The 22047-nt window shown below is 42.2% G+C and overlaps 1 protein-coding gene across 6 annotated transcripts in view; it reads right to left on the bottom strand.

Annotated features, from left to right (window-relative positions):
* Positions 1–22047, bottom strand: part of LOC147242880 (glutamate receptor ionotropic, kainate 2-like) — a 67949-nt gene that overhangs the window by 12160 nt on the left and 33742 nt on the right. For all 6 annotated transcript variants that reach the window (XM_086189836.1, XM_086189834.1, XM_086189835.1 and 3 more), the window contains 7 exons: positions 10195–10338; positions 9475–9582; positions 9245–9358; positions 8961–9167; positions 7643–7866; positions 2989–3107; positions 1161–1378 (listed from right to left, as the gene is read on the bottom strand). In XM_086189836.1, the coding sequence (XP_086045962.1) occupies positions 1161–1378; positions 2989–3107; positions 7643–7866; positions 8961–9167; positions 9245–9358; positions 9475–9582; positions 10195–10338 (1134 nt within the window). The remainder of the gene's footprint in view (positions 1–1160; positions 1379–2988; positions 3108–7642; positions 7867–8960; positions 9168–9244; positions 9359–9474; positions 9583–10194; positions 10339–22047) is intronic.

Here is a 22047-nt window from a genome sequence, read left to right as displayed (position 1 = left end):
TTATTTTAGGTGAAATGGTTCTTAACAGTTGACACGAACTGTTGTGTCGATGCGAAATGTGTCAATTTCATGTTCATTTGATCCCTCCATGATCTCAAAGCTTTAATGATATAAAGTCCTGCAGCTTTTCAGTGCATGAATACTGAGAATGAATAAAGTCAGTCAGTGTCAGAACATTTTATCTTCATCAAAGAGAGCCGGTTTAATTGATGGAATATGACCTCTATTTCTTTGAGCCTTCATTAAGGTGAGATTTAATTTTTTTTTTTTTTTTTTTTTTGTGGAGCTGATTTCTAATTTTTTTTTTAATAAAAGGTTGAGTCTTTTGATTAAAAAAACAATCAAATCCTTTTTATGCTATTTTCTTTCTTGTTTTAGTGGAAAAATCGGCCATTTTTCGTGTGTGACTTCTTTCTGGTATAACACCCACCCCACGGATGCACTTTTAACAACCACTTTTATTCCTTGTTAATTTATGGATTAAGATTCTTCAAATAAAACACATACAAATTAGAAAGTGAGCCAAGAAGTCTACGGGGATACAAAAATATGAACAATAGTACCATCAAAATAAATTCTTTTTTTTTTTTAAACTGCCAAAAAAAAAATGTATTAGAGCGACATAATTATCTCTCAAACGATTCTAAAAATCTAAAAAAAATATGTGGCCTTTCTTTATTTTGGGAGATACTGACCATTATATAAGAAGATGCCAAATCCTGAATGTGATCAAAATGATGTCTTGAAGTTTGGAAACTGTTTCCTTTCAAATGTTTGTTCAAAATTTGTCTATGACGTGTCCAGAAGAACATCCCTTCTAGATACCCACCACTCATGGCCTCCAACAGTATCAGGATCTCCAGATAACCTCAAAAAAAACAAATCGGCATTCCTCACTTCGTTACTTAGCTTTCCACCAAATTTAATCAAATCCAAATTTATACTCAAGATACCCTACTAAAGACGACTTCTCTAACTGACAGAGGTTGTAAAATCTTGTTGTTCACTGAATCATAATGAACTCATAAAGAATATAAATAGATTGTTACTTTACACGTCAGATTCATTAATGGATTAAAAACAGTTGAGGAGTTTTACGTTTGAGGCTAACGACGCTGATATTACGCTGATTAGAAACTGCATCGTGGCGGACCAGGTACCTTGAAAAATGTCATGGTGGCGCCGTCCTCTACCACACCGTACAGGATCTTGGTTTGCTTAGCTAGGTCATCGGCCGAGTCAATGGGCGACTCCATCCTCTCCACGGTGAGGAAGGCTGCCAGGTTGGCCGTGTAGGAGGAAATGATGATGAGGGTGAAGAACCACCAGATGCCTCCAACTATTCGAGTCGACAGCGCCTTGGGCATTAGCTCAGAGCCTGAGGTTAGGGAGGCGGCACAAGTGAGGGTTAAGCTGCAGAATGTATTCACCCCAGCAGCTACTAATCTTGCTTTCAATTGCAAAGGTTTATTTTTATCGTGTAAAAAAAACAAAAACAACAACAAAAACTAAACTAAAAAAAACAAAACAAGAAGAAGAAGAAGATGTAATTGGTTCCTTTAAAACCGGTCAAACGTGTTTTCGAGAACTCTCTTGACTTTTTCAGCGGCGGCAGATGCGCCTCTTGCTTCAAGATGAAATCGCTTGAGAGAGCTCTCGAAAGAAAATGATTTTTTTTTGGGGGGGGGGGATTTCAAACACGCTTCATTTATTTCATCTCAGACATGAGCGAGTGCTTTAAATAATGCAGATAAAAAAAGAAGAAGCGCGCTATTTCGAAAGAACAAGGTGTTTTCATGAATCGAGCATCGACTTTTAAACACATTCAGCATTAATGATTTGAAACAGAGTGGAGAAGTGACAGGCTGTTTGGGCCAGAGAGTCATGTACCCAAGGTAACCTCACATCCTGACTCCACACCCCACTGATCTCTGGGTGCTGATGGGCCAAAGGCAAGAGGAGAGGACCCTGGCTTACTTCAGTGTTACTACGTTAAAAGAGTATCTCACCCCTCAATTAAAAATTTTTTTTTTTTTTTTTTACCTTTAAAGCACTCTCAAATAGGTGTCTTGAGTTTTTCCACTATGGATCGCTTCTTTCTGACTCTAGGGTGCAGAAAGAGCCAGCCGTGTATATTTAGTGAGAAGCAAGGGAAAATGAGGAAGGAAAAACTACAGAGTGCAATCCATGTCCTCTTTATCAAACCAAACACTTCGATGTTAAACTTTTAACTCTTCTGGTTCAGTGTAAGCAAGCTGGCTCAGCTGAATGCGCCAGCTGGTCCCCCTCATCGCCGAATGCCTGGAATGAGCGCAGAACCAGAGGCTTTTCAGCTGTTCAGTGTTTATGGATTCACCTTGTGACACTTTTTTTTTTTTTTAAATCATGCCCAGTCTAATTCAGTCTCTATTGAACCAGCTAAATTTGAATCTTGAAAACTAACACACATGTACGTCTATGTCCAAAGAAAAATGGAGGAAGTCGCTGGTTAAAACCTCGTTACTGACAGAATGCATCATCGCAAGTGTTCCAGGTGTAAAGAAGACAAGGATAATCTCGTAGGATGCACTTGAGAGGTTGTAAGTGAACTTTTGGGGCACTTCTCTCTTGTTGGTCAAGATAGTTGCTATTAGCTCCAAGCTAAACATACTCGGCTTGCTCTTTCTGGATTCTGGATCGACAAAGGAGTGATGCAGCAGTGAAAAAATGTATGTGAGAGCTCAAGACGACTGTTTGTGAGTACAAAATACACTTTTAGGAAGAAGTGAAATGACTTGAACATATAATTCAGGATTTTACGGTATTTCTCAAATAAACATTATCAATGTGTGTATTTAAAACAATACATTTATTGTAATGCCTGTCCTCCTAGCAGTGGACCCCCAGAGGTCCCCCTCTGTTGCTGCTGGCTCGGATGAAACAAATCAGCCCAACCCTGAGAGACAGTGGGATCTAGAGAGCTCCAGCTCCACAGGCTGAGGCAACTACCTTGCTGCATGAGAGCCCCAACTCCAAACCAGAAACTATTGAGCAGCGTAAAATTGTTTTCCACTACATCCGAGTCGGGGTTGCATGGGTGCGGGTTGTACCACTCATAGGGGCTAAACCTATAAAGGAGAAAGAGAGCGAGAGAGAAAGAGAGAAAGAGAAAGAGAGTTATGTCAGCGCAGAACAGTGTGTTCCTTTCAACGAATTAAACAGCAGATAAATTTTAAAACATCGTGTGCGAGAACAAAGAGAATGCGGAGGAATCCTGTGTTGTGGCCTCGGGGTCGGAGCTTCTGCAGAGACCAAAGCAAATCATTCAGGCTTTCACTGAGATCAACTTATTGGCATTTTCAAATGCCATCAGTTTATTGTAAGAACAGATCAATAGGCTGGAATAACACTGTCACTGGTGATAATGTCCCAGCGTGTGATGATCTTTGGAGCTCATTTGGATTCACTGACTCAGGAGCCTTTACGTCTTTTCCCCAGCAACTTCAATCACAATCACTCACATCGCCGCCACCGGACTCCCCTTTCTTTCTTCTGTCCTCCCCCTCCCTCCTTACAGCGAGCTGTCCTCTTCACACATTTATCTCTTTTCTCCAATCCCTCCCCAACAACCTTCTCGTTTCCATGATTGCTTTGCCGCCTTATAAATATCTCTCCTCAGCCGCTGCTGATTGTCACCGTCTTCAGGTCAGTTGTGTATGTCTCTCATTAATTATCTTAGCAAAAGTAGCATAGCACAAGGTGATTGGGTTAGCGTTAATCATCGAGAACTGATTGAGTTTGTGCTGAAGTGGTTGATAGAGGGAACATTGCTGACGCTGTAGGTTGAGGGGGCCCATCAAGTGTTTAGCTTCCTCTCCAACATGCAAGAGAGCGTCGCAATGTGATGCCATTTGTCAGCTGCGCCTCGTAGAGATGCAATGGGACATATATTATTCTGCGTTTAAAAGACACCGAGCAGCATTTACCAAACCAAATGTTAGATGACATCTGTTTTATGGCTGCGCAGCTGAGCCTGATGTGGATATACATGCGGATCCGCCAGCCTAATTAAAGGTCTTATTTTACAAGCATTGTGAGTGTGAAAACATTTTTTGTCATATTCTTTACAGCTACTTTCTATGCCGTCCCCTTGAGAAGCACAGACGAGGCTTTGGCGGCACACTATAATTCTTCCTGTCAACGCCATCAAGTTGCCTGATTTGCTAGAATGTCAATGAGCTGCATCTCCTTGGAACCACTGGCAACTATAGTGTGGCCTTGAATGTTTTGTTTTTTATTCATGCCCGTGTGTGTCGAGCCGCAGGCACATGAATGTTTGTGCCTTTTGTGCTGTGTGGGTGTGTGTTTGTGTTTTATTTGCATTTGCTCAATCAGAACCATCTCAAAGTCAAATACTTCCTGTGATGATTTATGTATGTTCACAGATGTTATACATGTAGCTGCAGCCCGAGGCGCCGAGTGGGTGAACGTCTGATTGTGAGTGACCATCCTGTATGTTCTGAACATCAGCTAGTGGGTGTAGATCAGCACAGCACGTTCCTGATTGGATTGCGTTTGTCCCTCTTTGTGTCTACATGTGTGTTCTCTACGTGTTGGATGGGATGGCTCCTCTGTATGACCTTTGCCTGAAGCTAGGCTATATTCCTGTGGGCCGTGTTCTGCACACCGATCACCAGGAGGAAGAGGATGCGGAACATGCGGACATTAGGTCACCTCCTCACACCGAGCACCAGGGACATATTGAATTGCACGCAGAATGCTAAAAGGATTCTTCCCTCCCTCCCTCGCCTCTCTTCCTCTTCCCCTTCACCCACCTACAATAACACAAGCCGCTGCCTCCATTAACTGTCTGTTGGATTCAATTACTCTGGCTGGCTTTATAGATCTGTTGTCTTTCTCTCAGGCCAAGTGAAGACGTTGTGTTAAAATGAGCAGCGTCTCAGGTGCAAGGACCGCAACACTAAAAGCTTGTAATTACATGTAAACATGTTTGTTGGCAGTGCTGATAGTAATACAAGGCATTACTAATAGAATTTCAGTAATATTTTTGCAGTGACATCGCTGGATCCACTCTGTATGTCCTGTCAGTGCACCACGGCTGACATGGTGGCGCCATCAGCTTTTACATTACATTACTCTCAGTTAGTCAAAGAAAAGGACAAGAACATAAAACTCCGCTGCAGCACTTGTCTGGAGCTGTGGGAACTCTCTACACTGAAAAATAGCACAGGCAACTGGGAGGAACACCACAGGAAATGGACCAGCTAGCCATCTATTATCGATATAGAGGAATGTTGCAAGCAGGCTGAAGAGACAGGCAGAGGAGAATGAGGGTACGAAGGCGGGAAAAGCAACTCGGACTTGTTCTTCTAGAGTGCTCAAGCTGCCTGAACCTCCAGAAGTGAAGAGGTTCACAGCCCAGAGTTGTGATGAAGACACGTTGCCTCAACAGTGGAATGCAAAGCCAGTGCTGCCATAGAGACCGCGCCAACTGCAATGAATAAAGTGGAAGAAAACGTGAAACATTATCCTCTTCAAATTCGCATTTGGAAATATTTTGGTGAAAGAAATGCAAAAAGGTAAGAAACTGTATAATAATGTAATTTTACTTTTAATGCATCTATTCTACTGTCAGTAGTAATATAGAAGTAGCGAAGCAAGCGCTTCAAAGAATCCCCGGTAAGATTGAAGTGTGCGACGTTTTAGTGTGCAAAACCCAGGACAGCTCAAGCTCACTCTATTTGCTGAGGATTAAAGAAAATTATATACTCTGCATTTCAGGGATTGACCAATCAATTGGTGGTTGCGCAATCAATAACACAATTATGGGCGAACCAGCTGCAGCACACACTGCACTTCACATTTGAACTTTTCTGAACATCTGTGGTCACATTTTTTATTGCTATGGCGTGCAAAAGAAGCACAAAGCATGCGCAAAGACAAGAGAAGTATCATGAAATAAAAAGTACCGAGGACATTTTATCAGCCAGATGAAAATGGGTACCATCGCATGCTAATCACTTACCCGGAACCACCGTGGAACAAGGGTACAATTTGCATATTCTGAACTAACTTAGGTGACAGTTGCTGCTTTCCTCTCGTGATCATTTAGCCGGTAACATTTGATTAAATGTGCATTAAACCCAAACCTCTCAGGATCACAGTTGAGGTAGAGGAGACCTGGGGTTAACACACACACATCTCGCTGCATCAGTCATGCATCATGGGGGGCTTTGGGAGGGAGGTTCAGCAAGATATTGGGAGAATTGTACTTGCACAATGTCAGCGTTTTACACTTCTTACAGCTGATTAAGAGATATACAATGGGCAGTTGGTTTTATAGTTGCTGATGTATGCTAAAATACGCCCAGGACAGTGTGAGGAATCAGCTCCTTTTAAAGACCATACCAGTTGGTTTCTTTGTTGTAGCTCATTTACTGGAATGAGATCATAGTAAACATTTGTTCCCCCTTTATTCCTCTCTTCAAAGCTTGTCATTGCAAGCGAGATAATTCAGCTAAAACTGTGGACTGGCTTCCTGCACGGTCAGTTCAAGAACAGGGGGAGACTCATGAATAAGTCTTTCAAAATACTTTATCGTCTTAATATTTTCTATTCATGCTTAATTTTAGAAATGTTTTTGTCACTGAGTAGCAATGTGATTGAGTCGATGCAGCGATCAAGTTTCCCTTAATTGTTGCTTTTTAAGAAATTCATCGGTACAAACTCTGCATGAATATTTTGTCCACGGGAGGCATTCTCTGTTCTCAGTGAAAACGAACGGCCACAACTGTTAACTTGCAGGCTATTGTTTCACAGTGCCACATGTTTCCTCTCATACTGTCCATTGCCAATTCCCCCCACTAAGCTGGTCATTGCTCCACCCTCCGACAAGCCACTGGCTGCATCTTTTCATCGTCCTCGCCTCCCCACGGCGAGGAGTTTCACGGAGGGCACTTAGTGTAGAGACGAGGACTCACACCCTCATTGGGTTTCACAACCAGAGATACAACCAGTTGTGTCAGTATGGATTCCCAACCGAGCATAGAATCGAACCAGTGACTCTCATTTTGGGAGGCAACAAAACAGATTTCTGCCCTACCTGGGTACTAAAAAAATCCAGTTTCTGAAGATTTTCTGAAGATTCAACCATAACAAACACTTCAGAGTGAACAGATCGGTTTTTAGCATGATGTCAAACAAATGTTTCTTGTGATTTCTCTATGCCAGACTCCCTTTAGAAAATCAATGCTTCAGCTAAATCTTCAGGCCCCGCAGACACAGGAAGAATCTGCTGCCCCTCTGGAGCAAAAGAAAAGATCTATATTGGATATTTCCATCCGTAGGTCCAGTCATGGTGTGGTTTTGCTGGTTGCCATTTAATTGAGAAGTCCAGCAAATAAATCAATGATAAAAAATAACTGTGGAATTGTGGCACAGTAGTTACAGAATTCACATTATAGACACACTGACCATCCCTGTGACTAATTGGCCACATTTTCAAACAACACAGTCCAGACATGCTAGGTTTGACCTGGCATGGCCCGGCTATTTTCCTGTTGACCACATCTACTGTGCTTTTTCCATCAAGAAGGAAGCGGAGGAAGAAAGGAGCAATGGAAAGGGAGGGTCGGCATGTTACCTGGCTATGACAAACAGCACACAACTGACACCCAAGCAAGCCAGCAGAATATACATCCAGATATCGGGTGAGAGGGGGTTGAGGAAGGAGAAGACCCCTGGGTTGGTGCCGTTGGGCTTGCGGTACAGGATACTTATCCCCAGCGTCATGAAGGGCTTGGAGAAGTCAATGACCTTCTCTCTGACGTAGGTGATGGCCAGAGGAGCGACTGCCAAATCTGCTTTCTGCAATGAGATAATACCAGCAGAGCGGAATGGTGGGGTTAGGTGTTCAGAGTCCAGCAATAAAAGAACTGAGGTATCACACGACAACAAATCGAATTAACATCTGATTTCTGTCGACAGCTGGTGGGGTCAATATGTACAGGAGGAAGAGCCGTGACAGAGGAGAGGAAATAATCAGGGTCATTAGTTCAGCTAGATTAGCAGATAGAAGGGTGAGAATTTTATGGAAATTACTGGTCGTATGTCTGAGCCCGCTTACGTGGTGTCAAAGGTGAGTCAGGAAGGCTACTATCTTGGGATTAGATTAATCTTTGATGAATTAACTCTGTGTCCTCCCCGAATGTAAGATTAGCCTTCTTCGGTGCTACGAGGCTTTACTAAGGTTTCATTGCGTATGGGAATCATAAAAGAGGTGTTAGCCAATCAGGAGAGAGAGCAGGTGAATTTACAGCAGCGGGTCCCTTCACCCGGTGTCACGTTGTTGCTCTGGTATAAACCACATCTGTATTTTTTAGTCATTTGTCCTAATAGTTATGATTGGTGGCTCTTGTACAATGACATTTATTTCGCACCATCATTATTACTGGTGTCTTTTTTTTTTAACGTTTTTTTCTTGTAGGGGGCACATTTGGTTGTGTGGTGACTATTGTTTTTTTAATAGTGGAAAATAATGTTAAAGTCTCAAGTTAGACAAAAGTGTTCTCATTGTTCGAAGCTCTTTAATGCCATTTCTGTCTATTTTTGTATTAAAGTCCTACTAATATTTAAAGGTAGTATTCTATGAATGTTTTAACCCCTTTCATCCTGCAGACACCTGAAATCAGAAGGAAGGAGCCAGATTCCAGTGACATCCATTCAGTCTCATTAATTTAGACACCACCTCATTTGTACCGGATCCTAACGGAACTGAATTACTTTTACTGCTTTTCACAATTTCAAGCAAAAACAACTCGAAAGACTTACTTTATAAAGTGAACAGATATTTAAACCAATCCTAAACTGTATTTGATTTAATTTATCCGATAAATGTTCTCTTTCAAATGAATCTGCGTACATTTCTCATCTCACTTTAACCATGGTGAATGTTGACTCACATGGTCCATAAGTTCCCGCACCATGCCATTCCACTGGCCTGTGCTCTCATCCAGTGCGCCGTACTTCCCATCTTCCACTAATCGCAGCTCATAGCGGAAACCCAGGATCCCGGAGAGCTCCCTCAGGAGGTCGATGCAGTAGCCCTCGAAACGGTCGTTCCCATACAGAGGTTTGTCCGACTTCTTAAACATCACATACGGCTCCTCCTGGAATAGAAGTGATGATTTGAGAAATGTATGTTTTTGCACTGTTATCTCAGTGACTGTGTGTGCTTCTTGTCTACCAGTATGGTGGATACACGCAGGGATTTATTCGCCAGAGAATCGGTGATGTTGGACGTCTTGCTTTTGTGAGTCTCTGTCATATTCAGACCGCTTGGAGGATCCCATGTTCCAATCTGCTGAGACAACTCAGTGTCAAGCTTGTTATCGCCTATCAAAGTCTACCAGCTTTATTTATTTACACTCCAGCTGACTGAAATAATCTCTGCCGGGGATTAAATTAATGACACACCTTCTCCAGACCGTCCTCCTTTAGACTGATGACATCCAGGTCGAAATCAGTTCTGAGTCCGTTGGTTTTATTGAAGAGAACACGTCCTGTCAAACCATCCCAATGAGCCTACAAACATAAATAGAATGATAATTAAAATCCTCAGTCAACCTTAAGGTGACGTCTATCTCCACCGTCTAATGTCATCTCCCAATTACTAATTCTGTTTAGCTCCATCTATTGCAATGGCATAACAGGAAACAAAGCATTGAGAACAGAAGCAGCTTTGACAGGTAAGACTTCATTATGCATGTGGTTCATTTCGCTTGAAGTTTTCACTTTAAAGCCTTTGGAGGAACAGACAGACACAGAGAGTGATAGCAGACGCAGGAACGGAAGGAAGCGGCAAAATGGCTCATTTTTGAAAATTACCAGCGATGATACCATCCGCAGAATGAAAGAGCGTTGGAGAACAAAGCAAAGTGCTGACCCTGACTAGAGGAAAGGAGAGGCTTTGATATAAACTCGGGCGGAGATGTGCACAGAAGGAGAGGAAGACGAATGAAACCTCACCAAGAGCATTTAGCTACTCTGGATAACGCAGTAGATATTTAGCTCGCATTTGGTGAAGATAATAGAGTTTTTGAAACAACAAGATGGATGCTGCACAATTTAGAGTGTTTTTGAAAGGAGATTCCAGGTCAGAGGTCAAGATAAGATGCACATAGAATGTGTTATTACCTCTTTAATAAGGCTGATGAATCGCCCCCCAAAGCGCCATGGCTTGTGGCGATTACACTGCAGAGAGCTGACAGTGATCTGCTGCGACTGTTGCACCGCCACCGCCACCACATGGACTGCATCATACATCAGTGCCGCATCCGTCTGCAAACAAGAAAGTAATATAACTAAACACCTCTCAGTACATCCCGAGAGTGTGTTCACCAGGAAATGTGTGAAGTCTCTTGCTCTTTAGTCAGGACAAGAGAATATAAATAAGGAGTAGTTCTAGCCAAAAATGCCCCGCACAAATGGCACAGTGTCTCAGCCTGTTAGTAAAACTCCCAGAATGCTGTCTGAAGCAATGAGAAAGCTCCGCCAGGGAGAGTGTCTCAGTGGAAGGCTGGCCTGTCACTGTGAAGACTAATGACTCCTGATGGGTGTGCCTGTTCCCCAGAGAGAGCAAACGCAAAACAGGCACCAGTGCAGACGGGACGACTCTGACTGGCAGACTGCTGTGAACATTACTGGGATTCACAGGGAATTGCATTGGAAAGCACTCATGTTAGCCATCCATATAACCCTCGTAATAAGTCCTCAAAGGGAGTAAACTGAAATTTCTCACACTGACATGATAAGATTTATCTTTACTGCTCGGCCCGCCACACATGACTTCCTTTCATGCTGGCTGTCCACACAATTTGAGACCCTCTTTACCCAGGTCAACACATTGCAGTTCAGTTCCGATCCTCCTTCCATGGTCTTACAGAGGCTGAAATACGCTGTGATGATCTTATTTGACAAGTCCTGGATGACCAACCTGCGAGGGAGGATGAAAAATTACTTTGAGGTCGCGAAAGAATCTGCAGCCGCAGGGTTTTGTTTGGATGTGCTGGCTGTCAGAGAGTGTGAGATGAGTTTGAGCGCAGCTAGGTACACAACAGAAGACCTCTGAGCTCCGGCTTGGCTCATATCAGTTCCTTGTGTTGTCTCTATAGAGGCGCAGCGGAGCACCAGTGTGTTAGCGAAGGCACGCATGAAGGGTCTGGGTGGAGCTACAGTTATTAATCCTAATTAATGGTGGAAGGCCAATGAAAGAATGAAATCAGACCTCCAATAGCAAATAGAAAGTTCAGCGATGTGTGATTGTGGTGACCAGTTTGTAGCCGATTCTGTTGCGATCCTGGAATTAGTGTCTGCTGGTGTCTGAGGCTGCAAGGCAAGGATTTGAGAGTCATGTTTCATTAATGAAATGAAATGGCAGTTGTTCAGTTACAATCTGTGTGAACTCCCATTTAACTGACTTTGCGGGGCCCAAAACCGAGAGCCTATTTGTGGGGTGCTTTCTAGGTCTACAATCTGGGGGGCCCGCAGTCTTAAATGAGCCTTTGAGAGTTAATTCCTAATGTAAGAGGCTGCATGAGAATTGGGCTCTGCTTAGATTTAGGGTAAGGTGAGGAACTAAATATGGACATGAACGAGTAAATGTCAATTTTAGATCCCCACAAAGATAGTAAGACAAATTGATATGTGTATGCATGCATGTGTGAGTGTGTGTTCATGCCCTTGCTACATAGTGAGGACCAGAGCAGCTTTTAAACCAGCAGAATGAGGACAATTTGACAAAGTGAGGACAGCTTGAAGCCGTTTGAAGATCACAATGTGATTTTAGGGATGGAGTTAGAATTGAGTTAAGGTCAGGTTTAGGTTGAGTTCAGTTCTGATGGTAAGAGTTGAGGTAAGGGGCTAGGGAATGCATGTATAACTCTTCATGTATAGCAAAGCATGGGTTGGTACTGGTGTGTGTGTGTGTGTGTATTTGTGTGTACATGCACAGTCAATATTGAAACATCTGTGTCTCCACCCACTGACAAGGACACTGTCAGAATGATCGTTTGCTTTTTCAATCAGTCATTTACAATCACTCTCAGTTTCAGCTCATTTAAAGTACATGATATACAGTATATATAGCATATTGTATATAGTTCATTTCTTCAACAGATGAATTGATTTTGACTGTGATATTGTTGATTTCATACAATCAAATATTTATTTTCGCTTGTGTTTTTCACCTAATTCGACCCTATTAAAGTTTTGAACCATGAAATTCAATCAAACGGTCCAAAGAAAGTGGATCGTGTTCCTTCAGTCAAAAACATCTCAGGTCTTGTGAGAACATCTGTAGATGTTTCAGATGACGTGTTTCATAACAAGCCAATGAGGGAGGAGGAGAACACATTTCTGAGTGAAGCCCGATCCTCTGGTTTTTATCCTGTTTAACTGCGGAAATATTTGAACAGAAATCATTTTATTTTTTTTTTAATTTGGTTAGGGGGAGAAATACCTCAGGGTATAGTTGGAACTAAACGTGAGTACCTCATTAGAACAGTAAAGATTGCTGCTCTTCAACTGGTTTCAGTTAAAAAAAAGAAAAAAAAAAGAAGCTCCATTGTAGAGAGATGAAGGAACAAAAGATGGAGCAATTAAAAGAAATGGAGCAGTTAACATATAAAACCAGAGGGAATGTTAGAATGGGACGAATCAGGTCGACCAAACGAGAGAGAGACACGGGGATTGGGAGAGAATGACCACTTTTTGTACAGCCAGTTGACTATGACAGATAAATGAGCAATCTTTTATGCATTCTAGATTTTACGTAACAATTTTTAAACGGCTTGATACAGCTACAAGAAAGCTCCGTTTATTTAGATGTTTTATTTAGTTTTCCATCGAAACATATTTGTTTCTTTCTCACTTATACATATATTCATATATATATATATATATATATATATAAAAATTATATATATTCATATATTGTCTTGTCTTTGGAGCAGAACAATTGCTGAAATGTCTTTGTGATGGAAACAAAAAGAAGCTGGCATCAAGTGAAAGAGGGAAGGATCAAGTGAAATAACGGCTTACAGCTCTGGCAGATTGCATTCAATTTAAAAACAATCCGAGAGCGATCTTGATATTTATGTCAGAGCCAAGCATGGGTCCTGTGGGGTGTTTTAAGTGCTTTAAGTGAAACCAATCTCGAGCCCCCGGGACACTCAAACGGAGAGGAGAGAGAGTTTCCAGCTAGATTCTCCATCCCACCTCTCTCTCCTTCATCATGTCTTTCATTTCTGCATTTTCTGACAAACATGTATGAGAAACAAACAAATACGAAATAATCAAGATGTGTGTTTGTGCTTTCACACTCCCCAGAGGCATGCCTCGTTTGTCGTAGGTACGAGCAGGTTCCTCATTTAGAACAGCAGAACCTCTCGCCTCACTCGTCTAGCTGCTGTGTTTACACCGGCGTGCTCAGTATTCATCTCAGCTGTCCACCTGCATAATTCCATAACTCCTCTGATAATGTAGCACTCTGAAAAATGACATCCCTCTCTCCCTCTCCACCTCTCCTCCATCAGTCCCAGCATTCCTCAAAGCACCCACACACACCCACACACACACTCCTGCCAGCCTGGTGATGATGGACATGCACGGCGGCTGCTTGTGTACAGTGGAACTCCACGGTTTATACATATCATATACATCTGATTAGCCCTAATGAGATTAGCCCTGACCTGTTATTCGGCATGCCTCGCTGGGCTGTGGCTGCAAGGCGCAGAGCACTAACACACAGACACACACCGGCAGCATCACCATCAGTATGAGAGTCATAATGTCAGTGGAGAGGGAAGCTCATTGCTTTCCTCTCTAGCTAAAGCCACTCCTCTCAGCACACACACACACACACACACACACACACACACACACACACACACACACACACACACACACACACAATACCCCTGGGATTGGAAGATTTGCTGGAAGAGTGAGGTAATTATTCATTTCATTATGTAGTTTACATGCATTTGTGTTGCTTCAGCGCACAGTTGACTGGAGGATTTGAGGATTCACAAACACCTCTACTGTCAAGTGGAATACTCCATTTTAAAATGTATAATTTTCAACAATTAAATCTTCACCAGTCAAGTTGTGTCATATTTAAAACCACACCGTGATTCATAATTTCTACCTCATTTAGAGCATCACCTTGAGATTCTTCAGGTACCTGCCTAGATAAAAGCGATACTGAATCCAAAAAGGGTGTTTTTCTTTCTGAAGCATTTACAAGCAGGCTGTTTGAACTGGCCGAGATGCGTTTTCCCTTCTGCTTCATTTCTTTGTGACTCCAGAATGGAGAAAGTTCCAGCTAGCTTGAAGCTAATGCTGACAGACAGCTAGCATCAGCTATGGCAACAAAATAAACCACCAAAGATGTCCGTTTAGTTAAAACTCACAAGTGCAGTGTCTACTATGATCCATGCCTTCTTCATCCAGCCCACAAAAAATTTTGATTTGAGCAAAAAATTGAGATTGATTGTGATGTGGTTTGTGATTTGTGATTTGAGAAATGAATCCTTACATTTCTGGTTCCGTAGTCATTTGCTTTTGGACTAGATTGAACTATTAGTTTGTGGAAGCACAGAGCTGAAAGTATTACAATTAGTTATCTGAAATCAAAGTGTTTGTGGAAGAAGGCGTGTATTATTCTTGAGGATGCGCTGGAGAGTTTTTAAGTGGATGTTTTGCTCCGCTGCAGCTGTTTTTGGCAACCATTAGCTGACAGTAGTCATTAGCGCCAAGCTAAATACGCTGCTGACATTCCTGTCTTATCTGTTATAATAAAGTAAAATTACAGCTGTATTATTGATAAGTAATTTAAGTAAAGCCTATGGAGCCTATCCCAGCAGCCTTCAGGCGAGAGGCGGGGTTCACCCTGGACAGGTCACCAGTTCATCACAGGGCCAACACATAGAGACAGACAACCATTCACACTCACAGTCACACCTACAGTCAATTTAGAGTATCAATCAGCCTCGTCCCCTCTTGATGTCTTTGGACTGTGGGAGGAAGCTGGAGTACCAGAGAGAACCCACACAGGAACAGGGAGAACATGGAGACTCACACAGAAAGATCCCGTGCTGGAGCCGGGGATCGAACCTGGAACCTTCTTGCTGTGAGGCGACAGTACTAACCACTGCACCACTGTGCCGCCCTATAAAAGTGACATTTAAGAAAAAATTTGCTTTTTGTACTCAAATGTAGGAAGCGTAATGTGATATGTACCTTAGATGCAGTCTGTGTGCTACATGAGACCCCTGGCCATAGAGCTGAGTCAGTGCACTGAAAATAATGCAAACTTTTACTTCTACTACAAAAGTGCAAAGAGATGAAAAACACTGAGATGTGACATATGTGATTTATGGGGCATATTATGTCTGTTTCAGGCTTCCTGGCATAGATGAGAGAGCAGGCAGTCTCAGATCATTTTGGTGGGAAAAAAAGCCTTCGGCCTCGGGTGAGTGCAGCTCTGTGCACTTCCATCTTTGTAACTTTTCCACTTGTCTCTTCCTTTCTGACCGCTTGTATTTCAGTCCCTCCTCCATCTTCTTCTATCACTTCCCCTCTTTGTCTTTCTCACAGTGGCATCCCTCCACTCTCCCTGGTTTCGCTTCACAGTATTTCAGGGTTGCTTGAAGTGTGGGTATGTGGGACTTTGCCATTTCTGTCATTTTTCCCCTTCTCCTTTGTGCGTTGGAGGTTTAATCCCTTTCTCACATTGCATTTCCACATGCTGAGGCAATAGACCAGCCTTGTTGCATTTTTTTTTTTAAATGAGGATTTTGTGACAGGAAAGTAAGACTGGCTTCCTCCGACGGGGACCCCTGGGTAACAGATCCATTGATGGTGCTGGATTTATGTGAAAGCACATTCAGGGTTCCATTGTAGAGTTTAAGCGTACTTAAAAGGGGGATTAAGGACTACACTGCAGAGTTTTTTGGTTTAAAAGAGGGGGTCATGTGGGAGTGGAGAAAGAAGAACTGGGATGTATGTCTATATTTATTCCTTTCGTACACTGTTATCAAATACTCGTATTATTGAATATTAGATGTCTGAATGTTGACATTAGTAACACTGGGATTTAACTTTTAGCTATTTCTACACGCTTTTTAACACTTCAACAAATGAATAACTTCCCTTAATCCCTGTAAAATATGTAGATTTTTTTTGTACCTGTAATATTTGAAAAGAGCATATATATGTACTTGAATCAATCCTACTACATCCTCCCTACCTACCCTTTCCTGTTTGTTACAACTATTCAAAAGTATTTGTGTGAAAGCAAAAGCAACATACATAATCTATGATCAAACCTATAAAAAAAGAGAAAACTATATATTTTATTCAGTCTAACAAAAGAGGAGCATAATCCCAGCCACCATGCTGCTGCGTAACTCATGTCTGGTTAAGTTAAACATGATGGCCTTTTCTCATATTTATTGTGCCCGCAGGCAGGTTTAACTAAAGATGTTTGCAGGTGCCGACTCCACACAGGTTTATCCTTCGCTCAGCTCTCCAGCTCCACTTCTCAACATTTCTAGAACACCAAGGATTTTTTACCACCACATGCATTTTTATTACCCTCAGGTTTGAGGACCTAAACACCAAAACATCACATGTTTTAGAAGTGTTGTTGTGGTATAAATGTGCAGGAGAGTGCACTTAAAGAAAATGGGTTCTTTTATGCGTTGAACGTCGGTCCCCGGAGAGCGCGAGATCACAACAAGGGTTTAAGACACACATTTGTACTTTCCTATGATACTTAAAAACCTAAAAAATACATATCTGGAATGCTATTGCAAACCTTGTGTTTTTATATGCGCAATAATTTGACAGATGTGCGATGATAAATATTTTTATGTGCATTCATGCTCCCCCATTCGCTGATATTCCTCCTAGATACCCAGCATTATAAATATGCTACATTATACTCAGACATTTTTGTGGACTCGCTTATGTATAAATCTTGAAATACATTTGCAAAACCTTCTGTGTGTGTATCTATTAATTATGATCCATCTCCATACATCTGTTTACTGCTCACCCTGTGAAAACATTAACACGTAAGTAGCATTTCCATGTTGCTCTCTATCTAGATGTAGCTATTTTACATATTGATGTACACACTCCACTGATTTAAAATATCTCGCTGAGATGATGCTTCATCTTGTATATGCTTAGCGTTGGTTTTTCAATCTTTAAAGGAACTTAGCTGCAGTGCTGTAAATCATACAGTGTGGTGTTAAAGTGCATTTCTACCTCATTAACGACACATACTGTGTTCTCTTTGGAAATGCTATACAGAATAAACGTGTGTGTGTGTGTGTGTGTGTGTGTGTGTGTGTGGGCTAGCATCTCGAGGGAGGGTAGTTTTCCAAGACATCCCAAGGCCAGCCAATATCCCTGAGCACAAGTGCGACCGTGACACACACAGCCCGTCTGCCTGCTCTGGCCTCCAGGGACTGATTGTGTGATAGTGATCTGATGATGGCTGAAGTCCCTGATTGCACAGGCTTTTATTGTCCTATATAACATCAGCAAGTGTGGGCTTATGCGGTATGGCGCTTTTGAGGAATGTCTTGTGTGGATGTTATGTGGCGATGGGGAGTCAGTTAGGTGGTTTGATATAGTCTGTTAGTTGAATTTCTCTTTTACTTATTGATATGTAAATTAACACGAGACATTAAAGATAAATGTGTTTCGAGGAAGCGCATCGCAGAAAGAAATATCATAAATCTCGCCTTTTTAAACCTCCCTCCCCTCCTCTCCATCTCTCTCTCTCTCTTCCTCTGCTTGCGCTCGCTCATAAAAGGCTTCTATGGAGCGAGGGAGCATTGGTGCTAATAATGTTGATGCTGTGCCAAGCCCAGCTGGTGGTGCCCGGCACAGGGCATCGAGTGTCTGCTCTCCACAGTGCTGTCTTTAAAAGGCTTTCTCCGCTGCCAACAGGGGAACAGAGGGAGGGAGATCACATCGCTGTAATGGGTGCAACCAACCTGCGAACCTGTGTGAAGCTATTCTCTTAGCTCTTTCCATCCTTGACTCAAATACACCAACGCAATGTGACCTATAGCTGCAAAACAGCACGGGAGAGGCTGCAACGACACCTGATGTGAGCCTTATGATACAGGATTTTTATGTATACAATTCTGCAATACTGATGAAAATATGTACTATTTACCTGAATAACAGTTGAAACTCTGTCGTTGCAGGAGTGTTTATTTACCTTCAACATATTTAACAGAACTGTAAACAATGTGCTGTCAGGTATGAGATGACACATTATTTGGCCTCAAATTCCATCCTTCCATCTATTTTTTATCAATTCTGCTAATCTGTTAAGGGTAACGCGAAGGGGGCGGTGGGGGGGCCGGGGGGGGGGGGGGGCTGGAGCCTATCACAGCTGACATTTGGCAAGAGGCGGGGTTCACCCTGGACGGGTCGCCGGTACGTCGCAAGGCCATCAGGAATGATTACAGGCTCAGCGTCTTGCTCAAGGACACTTCGTCATGGTCACGGGGAAGTTGAGGATCGACCAGGGACCCTTCGGTTGCTAGACAACCACGTTACCTCCAAGCCATGCGCCCCTTGTGGCCTCAAAATGCTGCAGTATATTATTATTATATTATATCATTATATTATATAATGATTGTGAGCTAATCCAATGTAGTTTTAAACTTATTTTGATATGAAAATCCAGTTTTTCAGCAAATAAAATGAATACCCAAATGCAGAATCTGATTTCTTATTTGTGCAATAACAGGCCAAACTAAAATATATCCTCTATTTCATATCATACTAACTGGGGAACACAAAAATTGTCTAACCAGCCACACCGAGGACTCTGATTTATTTGTGTATAAATTAAGCTCTCCGAAATTCTTCCGTCGTACTGTCTGGAAGAACCCGTTCAGAGAAGCCTCTAAATGTGATCAGTGTGAGATCAGCGCGTTTCACACTCACTTAGAGTACAGTACAAACACACAGTGGTGTGTAAACACGCACTGTAAAAACACCCCCAATCCTGCTTCCACCGCGTGGGCAGCAGCCACCATCCACTCTCAGCAATGCTTGTTAATGCAGCGAAGTGTCTGTCTCTCCTCCTCAGACACACACAGACACGCGCATGCACGCGCACACACAAGCACACCCTTCTCTCTCTCTGTGTCTCCGTCCTTTTGTACATTTCTCTGCAACCCTCTTCTCCCTCTCTGGCATAATGAATTCTGTCCACTCAGCTTGGAAAGTATAAAAAGTATTAAGGAGAAATGCTACATTCAGGACAACTCAAAAATTGGTATAAACAAGCTCTGAATTGGGAAAATAAACTGAATGCTCTCTAATTTGGAACTTGGAAACTCGGGTATCTTTTAAGAGCTCAGGTTTCTCTGAGAGGCAGCCATATTTTTAACCCTGACGGTTTAGCACGCTGATTATTGCAGCAGGTGGAATTTAACAGCGATTTTACCATCTCCCTCTGGTATTTCTTTGAACGCAGATTCAGACGCTAAAGGTCTGAAATCTAAATCTAAATAACCACCTACAATCCGACATGCAAACTGATATTTTCTGGCAGTATTTCAGTGCAGGAATTCACCGACAAAGTAACAGCCTCTTGAGTGTCTACCCTGTCACACAGGAGAAACTAGTGGGATTGAAACTGATGAGATTCATTCCGTCACATTGTTTTGATACACAAGTATCATGCAGAAGTCAACACAACTCTCACACGATGCAAAATTAACCCTTCATATTTTGTATCCTTATTTCAGAAGAGCACCCTGGCTCCCGTTTAACTAAAGTGCTTCGCAAACACCTCTAAGATGACAAACGATGGCGGCGTCATGTTGCACAAACGATTGCCGCTCACTAATTGCACATAAATCTGCGGGCCCTACAGGCCTCTCACATGCTCAAGTATGGGTCACGGGGTTTGTTTTGATTAGTGAAATGTGTCAAAATTAACAGGAGTGGAAATGATTACATGTTGCAAATTTGGTGAAATGGGATACTACTTGTGCATGCATCATTTCCTGAGGATCCCTTGTGCGTGGGAAGGCAATTTGTATCTTGTGGAGGACAGGCAGACTCTGCCAATGACTACTATGGAAGGATGTAGAATGATAAACATTGAATAGCTATTGCTAAAAATGTTGAGCCATGCAGCAGCAGGATATCATCAAACTACAAGGGCTCTCAGGCCAGTAGCACTCTTGACATAATCCTGCCTGGACTTTCTGTTTTGGGTTTTAATTTGAAGTGTTGGATCGAGAGTTTTAGGTTTTCTTCAGTGTCTCATCCTCAGTCTCCTACAGTATATCCTCCTGCGTCTTTGCTTTGTCCTGTCCTATTTTATTTGGAAAAGATTGTCTCTCATTTCATCCATCGTCTATCCAGCTTATTTGGAGCCAGTCCCAGCTGTCACAGGGCATCCCAGATAGGACAGATGACCTCAGACCACTCACATTCGCACTTAGGGGAAATTTAAGTGTCCAGTTAAGCCAGAGCGCCCAGAGAGAACAAGAGCAGAACGCACAAAAACTCCACACAGAAAGGCTCCACACGATTCAAACCCAGAACCTAACCCCTGGACCACAGTCGTCATTTCTAATTTTGGATTTTCACGCCCTTTTTGTTCACGGACCCGTGTCTCGTTCACACTTGTAACACCGCCATTTCTCGGCCAATCGGCAGCGATTCCTCCTTATTGAATCGTTACTGGGGTTCAGTTTGTATTTTAGTCTTGTTTTTGGTGTCTGTCCTTGTCTGTGTAGTTCAGTCATGTCAGTTTACTGTTTTAAGCCTGTTGTTTTTGTAGTTTTTGAAGATGTGATGATGTGGGTTTTTTTTTCCTTTGGTCAACCCCTAAATTAGCATCAATTTTTTTGTACCAAATAGTATTTTTATATTGGATATTGGATTACTACCAAAAATAAGTCTGATGGCAAACAAAAATATGACAAATATTTTACACAGGAAGATGAGCATCGCAAAAAAAAAAAAATCCACTTCTGTAATTGTAGAAGCACAAATGCAAGATTTAATAGTAAGAAGCAAATGTTGTGCTACGAACGAATCGTCAAAGTTACAACAGCACATCTGAGCTTTGCACGTCTTCTGTTTGCGGTGTGATGAAGTTTCATTTTGTCAGTAGCCACTTGATGAAAACACTTCTGTAGGCCCCCCCCCCCCCCCCCCCCCCAAATGTCAGCAATGTGGTCATATTTTACACTCCCAGCAACATGTAAGGCTGTAGTTTAGAGGGGCGATTGTCAGAGTAGATGATAAAACCCTCATTCTGGTCTCAGGAAGGAAAAAAAAGAAAGGTTTTACATCATCTATATTTGGATTGATTTGCAAGAAAAACTTTGAAAAGTTAGGATGAAACTGTATAGAATGTAGATTATTTCAGGGACACATTGTTGGAAGTTGCAAGTTTCTGTTCTCCATTCAGTTCTCTCCCCCACCCCCTCCAGGTTTCCGCCAAGGAGTTTTAACCTAATCCTTCTGAAACTTCCTGGTAGGAATAATTGGAGGATTTAAATTTTTGGTATTTCAAATAAACAGGTTTTCTTGTTTTTGTTTTTCAAAACCCAAACATTTATTTATTTATTATAATGAGCTATTAAACCAGAATTGATGACAGAGGAGAACGTTCAGCCCTCTATTGTGGTAATTATAGCTCAATGAAATGTAGTCGTAAATGAAATAAAGCAGTTGTAGAAAATATCTCAGCCGAAAGCAAAGTGAGGCACGCAGCAGTTATCACCCTAAATGATATGAAGTCTATGCTGAGCTGGGGAACGGGGACTTAGAGGAATACAAAGAGGAGAAGCTGCAAGGAGTGATTTTACTCAGATATTTCAACAATATCTGTCCGTGCCTCCATCTATCCATCAGTTCAGAGGTGTAAAGTCACCTGACAACACGCACCGACTGGACTAATCAGAAACTGATTGTGTATTCTTGAGA

Source organism: Aulostomus chinensis, chromosome 20 (assembly GCF_037954235.1).
Source record: "Aulostomus chinensis isolate RoL2024-O1b breed Wild chromosome 20, RoL_Achi_v1.0, whole genome shotgun sequence".
In the NCBI taxonomy this organism is placed as follows: Eukaryota; Metazoa; Chordata; class Actinopteri; order Syngnathiformes; family Aulostomidae; genus Aulostomus; species Aulostomus chinensis.
The sequence above is the reverse complement of the archived record's forward strand: the minus strand, read 5'-3'. Positions and strand labels throughout refer to the sequence as shown.